Here is a 5,161-nt window from a genome sequence, read left to right on the forward strand (position 1 = left end):
GTTGCCATTTCTTTTATTTTCTATTTTCTACCAAAGAGTATAATCTACGAATCATAGGTAATAGAATGAACCATAGAATAAAAAAAGTATGGCTTGTAATTTATTGGACAATTTATTAACAGACTTAATTATACCAACATTAAAAGTAATTTAATAAAATTAAATCTTTTTCAAAATCATTATTTAGAACAGGTTACACATATCTCAAAAACAACTTAACCGACACCGACCATTTACAACAATATCACCAACAAGTCAGCTTTTTTTAAGTAAAAAGGGAGTATTCTAGTTTTTTTTGGATAAAATTGAGAAACGAGGCAGTTACCAATGTAAGTTAAAATTAAAATAAACATAGATAATTCAAACAAAATTGAATTATCTAATTTTCATACTTCATAAAATTCAGCTTTCCTGAAATATGAAATAGTAGTAAGATATTTTTGTCTTTAGTCTTGTGTAAATCTCATACAGTTTGAAACGAAGAAATACCGAAGCGATGACCGGAATGAATAAGAGTTTTTATTTACATTATAAATAAATAATATTTATAATCTTTCAGCCAAATTTAGTCAGAATATGTATAGCATACACTTCTGTTCGATATGAAAATTGTCTATGATTGTTTTATCTCGGGGCTTAGTCAAGATTCCTTAACATTACTGTATGAAGAAAGACGAAAAATGAGAATTTGTTGTCACTAACTGTCATTTTAGAAGCCCCCTCATACCGTTTTATCTATGAACAGTCAAACACAACATTGATAATAATTATAGGTGACTTTCCTTCTGATTATTCTCAATGTTTTTAAAAATCTTGTCAAAGTATTCAATACCCAAAAAGTTTTATTTCACTCTAATATAAATTATATTATGATTTTATAGCAAAAATAACAACTAAACATAAACCATCAATGGGTTTTAAAATGTTCTTAAATATTGTACCAATATATTAAATTGAATGTATTTATGTTATTTCTTCCATAATCGACATAGTAAGTAATTTATACAAAATTGCAAAAAGCTTGCGTGTCAATAAAAGTTTAGTTTTTTGCTTATCTAATTCCACTTTTGGATTCCAAATGATATGTTCCATTCAATAAAATTCTATAAAAGCCATACAAAAATCGTTACTGCATCATAATAATAAAAAAAACACGTGTTCTTATAGTGCAGTAGTCAACAAAGTGAGCAAGCGCGGGAGTGTGATACTTTCGCCTCACCCCTCGCGTCCATTGACTCACGCCCTAAGTGGTAGCATCCACCGTCTCGCTCTCGTGTCTCTTGTCGCCTCGTGGAGAGTGTGGATGGCAATTAAGACATTCATTTAGTAACTAATCAAATATTAGTCATTACTTTTAATGTGTTTTATTTTTCTTTAAATATTCAAAGGCAATTTTTTTATTTTATGTTATTAAAATAAATTTTCATTTAGACCTTGTTATTTTTGACGCCATCGGAATAATGATTAAAACTAGTAAACCACTGAGTTCATTGGATAAACTAAGAATTTCCCATTTTTACTTGGTATCACTGACATCTACTGCAAAGAGAGTTTAAAAACTCAAAATTACATTTGTATCATTTATGTTCATATACGCTATTTGTTGGTTTTGATTCGTTAGACGTTATCTCACATAGATTTTATCCTTTTAACTTTAGCTCTACATGATCTGTGATTTTATTTTTGACATAGTAGCGACTGCTTTGTAAATTGTAAATAAATATTTTGTTCGTGTATGTATATTGTACTCAATATACATAATATATAAATTATAATATATTATACTGCATTTAAAACTTGCAGAGCACGTACTTCACGTTTACTTGACCTCCACATAATATTTCTTGGTAATTACATACAATGAAGAGCCTTGGAGTGTCCTGGTTTTTAAAATACACCGGTTTATCGATATCGGTTGCCTTCGGTATGTTGCATTTGTATAATAAATATATTGAACGTAAAAGAAGAAATGCATTGGAAGGAAAGGTAAATGACTGGTCAGAATTTAAATAAATTAATATTAACATTTTTTTCAAGTAAGTTATTTTAATATTTGCAGGTTGTGGTTATAACTGGCGCTAGTTCAGGCATTGGTGAAGCACTTTCCCATGCATTTTATGAGTATGGTTGTAATGTGATATTAGCATCTAGAAGAAAATCTGAGTTAGAACGAGTCAAACAGGATCTTTTGTCTAAAAAAGTGGTGTGTATATTTTTAATTTCATGGTATAAGTTATCCTTTAAATTACTTACGACTTCCATATTTATCTAATAAAAATAAGTATTTTATTATAACAAACCTAATGCTATATAAGAATTAATATTAAAGGGATTTTATTAGTTTTTATGTGATGAAAAGCTGAATATGGAAAAATTTAATAAAATATTAGTTTTTACAGGAGAATGCAGTGTTTGAACCAGTGGTAATTGAGTTAGATTTAGCTGATAAAAATCAGTTTAAACAATTTATTCAAAGGGTTCATGAAGTTTGTGGAAAGATAGATATTTTGATAAATAATGGGGGTGTTTCACATAGAGACTCTGTTATGAATACCAAAATGGATGTTTATGAAAAGATAATGAACATCAATTATTTTGGCTCAGTGGGTCTTACTAAAGGTAGGCCATTATACTAAGTAAAGTGTCATAATCCATACAGATGCAGGATATATTCTATATCTTATCCATTCATGCTTTAACTACACAAAATAAATTTTAGGATTACCTTGAGTCTATAACTATGCAGTATTGAAAAACTTGAAAGTGTGTCTTAAATTTATGAAGATGTTAAAGCAAATAGATAGTATAAAATAATATCTATAATGTAAATATAATATATTATCATGACATAAATTAAGATTGTAATTATAATAACATTAAAATCTCATACCATATATTAAACTCAGAAGTATTTCTATAGCTTTGTTTAATAGATTTGCTGTTGGGTTGTTTTATAAGTTAATCAAAACACACTAGTGACAAGTTTGAATGGTTACAGCTGCTTTGCCCAGAATGATTGAACAAAAATGTGGCCATGTAGTATTTATTAGTTCGGTTCAAGGCCTTATTGCCATCCCTGATCGATCTGCTTATGCTGCCTCTAAACATGCCCTTCAAGCATTTAGTGACTCTCTACGTGCAGAAATGAACCAGCATAACATAAATGTATCTGTTGTGAGTCCGGGATATGTTAAAACAGCAGTTTCTTTAAATGCATTGACTGGTTCTGGAGATAATCATGGAGGTATGCCATTTCAACAAATATTTTTAAAAAGTTTTTTGATATATTTTAATAATTGTTTTATAATTTTTTAGTTATGGATAAAAGTACTGCATGTGGATTTGCTGCTGAATATTGTGCTATAAAAATCTTAGACACAGTCGTCCAGAAAAATAATGAATTGGTTGTGAGTCAGATCACACCCAGATTGGCTATATTTCTGAGACATGTTGCTCCATCATTATATTTCTGGATTATGGCTAAACGAGCAGTGAAGACTACATAAGAAAGAAAATGGGTTGCCCTTGTTCAATACAATGGTTCAATTGAAGATTTTTGTTCATTTCTTAAGTTTAAGTTTTAAGCATTAGTAAGTTTTTTTTATCTTAGGCATCAATGTGTGCATTGTAAGCATTATGATTGATTATTAGTTGAATTACTTAATCAAAATAATCAATTATAAGACTGAGACTTTTTTTACATAATTGAAATAAAAATTATGTATATAAACACAAATCAGTTTTATTTGTCTATAACACAATGTTATCATTAATCTTAAAACACTACATTAAACAACCATTTTAATTTACTAAGAAGCATTTTACACTATAACAAAATATATTTGTACAGATTAATTATTTATCTAAGTGTACATACAAACATAATATACTTAATATGAATATACAATATTGTACAATAAATTAAACTAGATTGAGACAGAAGACACTAGAGGTATAGTTGAGTAACCATACTCGAAACAAGCTTAAGTAATATAGCTTGGTTAAATAGGGTTCACTTAAATGTTTTGAAAATTCTCCATAGGCATATAGCAACTGCAGCTATAGATACTGTGGTATGTAAAATGATTTTTCGTCTATTATCTGTGCGTACCAGTACAACAGGTGTGGCAGATGTAAGGTCACTCAGCATTGGCATGGTTGACAAGTGGCGGCGATCTTTTTCCTCTTGATATTTGCAACAGGGATCCCATTGCCATGATAGAGTATAGCAACCAGCACAAAGAACTGATACCAATCCAAAAGGTGTGCACATCAGAGAATTCCAAGCTAAACCTATAAATACAAAATAAATCTAAATGAACATTCTTTATATTAAATATTAATTTTTGACCTTGAATAAATAATGTTTAATAAACAATATTTTCATTTTAAAATAGGAAGATTTCATTTTATAATAGTGTCATTGTTAATTTTCACTTTGTTGAAGTCTTAGATTGGTGATTTTAATAGTTAAATATATATAATCAGAGCAAATTTATTGTACACTACATAAACCTCTTTTGTTTATTTATACCTGATGATATGCTGCATAATCCACTATATAATGACACTTTATGTAACAGGTTACCAACGTAAATCCATCGGGCTGTTTCTTCTCCTAGTGGCTCTGGTTCTATAACAATAACGCTAACACCAGCCTCAAGTGCTCTTTCTAATTCCATTTCAAATTTGATGTGGGCATTTTCACTATCGTACACTTCTCGTATAATAGCAACGCTTGAAGGTTTGAGATCACTACAAAACAGGGGTTTATTAGAATAAAGCAAATTAATTTTTTTGCATATATATTGCAGTTCACCAATATATAATAACTGTCTTATTTAGTTTTAATGAAAATAATTTTCTCGTTTTCAATATTTACCAACCTGTCACTTTCATCACCCTCCATGTTTACTGTTTTTTATATAGAGTACAGAATACAAGATTATACAATTAACGCTATGTTCAATTTGATTTTAGTATTGCCATTTAATATTCTCGATATGTTTAAAGTTACAGAATATATTTTTATTTTCTCCCGATCTAGATGAAAAAGTTGTAATATCATATATTTATCTTCCTTTTATCAGTATTATGTATAATGTAATAGCAGTAGTTAGTTTAATTAACATTTAAGTATTTATACTTTTTTTAAATGTAA

General features: G+C 28.7%; 2 protein-coding genes across 4 annotated transcripts; one reads left to right on the plus strand and one right to left on the minus strand.

Annotated features, from left to right (window-relative positions):
- The first annotated feature begins 1,446 nt into the window (after positions 1 to 1,446).
- LOC123711271 (dehydrogenase/reductase SDR family protein 7-like) lies at positions 1,447 to 3,726 on the plus strand. 3 transcript variants are annotated; one of them, XM_045663770.1, is made up of 6 exons: positions 1,447 to 1,733; positions 1,804 to 1,986; positions 2,060 to 2,203; positions 2,391 to 2,619; positions 2,999 to 3,244; positions 3,316 to 3,726. In XM_045663770.1, the coding sequence occupies exons 2-6, from the start codon at positions 1,861 to 1,863 to the stop codon at positions 3,504 to 3,506; spliced, it is 936 nt and encodes a 311-aa protein (XP_045519726.1). In that variant the 5' UTR covers positions 1,447 to 1,733; positions 1,804 to 1,860; the 3' UTR covers positions 3,507 to 3,726. The 3 variants fall into 3 exon arrangements, with proteins under 3 accessions (XP_045519726.1, XP_045519725.1, XP_045519727.1); XM_045663769.1 differs by lacking the exon at positions 1,447 to 1,733 and having other exon boundaries at positions 1,741 to 1,986; XM_045663771.1 differs by lacking the exon at positions 1,447 to 1,733 and having other exon boundaries at positions 1,741 to 1,986; positions 2,400 to 2,619; positions 3,316 to 3,724.
- Positions 3,727 to 3,746: 20 nt separating this feature from the next.
- On the minus strand, positions 3,747 to 4,960 carry LOC123711272 (transmembrane protein 11 homolog, mitochondrial). The gene is made up of 3 exons (XM_045663772.1): positions 4,887 to 4,960; positions 4,535 to 4,755; positions 3,747 to 4,293 (listed from the first exon to the last, which is right to left on the minus strand). The coding sequence occupies exons 1-3, from the start codon at positions 4,907 to 4,909 to the stop codon at positions 4,013 to 4,015; spliced, it is 525 nt and encodes a 174-aa protein (XP_045519728.1). The 5' UTR covers positions 4,910 to 4,960; the 3' UTR covers positions 3,747 to 4,012.
- Positions 4,961 to 5,161: the final 201 nt, after the last annotated feature.

Source organism: Pieris brassicae, chromosome 6 (genome assembly GCF_905147105.1).
Source record: "Pieris brassicae chromosome 6, ilPieBrab1.1, whole genome shotgun sequence".
Lineage (NCBI taxonomy): Eukaryota > Metazoa > Arthropoda > Insecta > Lepidoptera > Pieridae > Pieris > Pieris brassicae.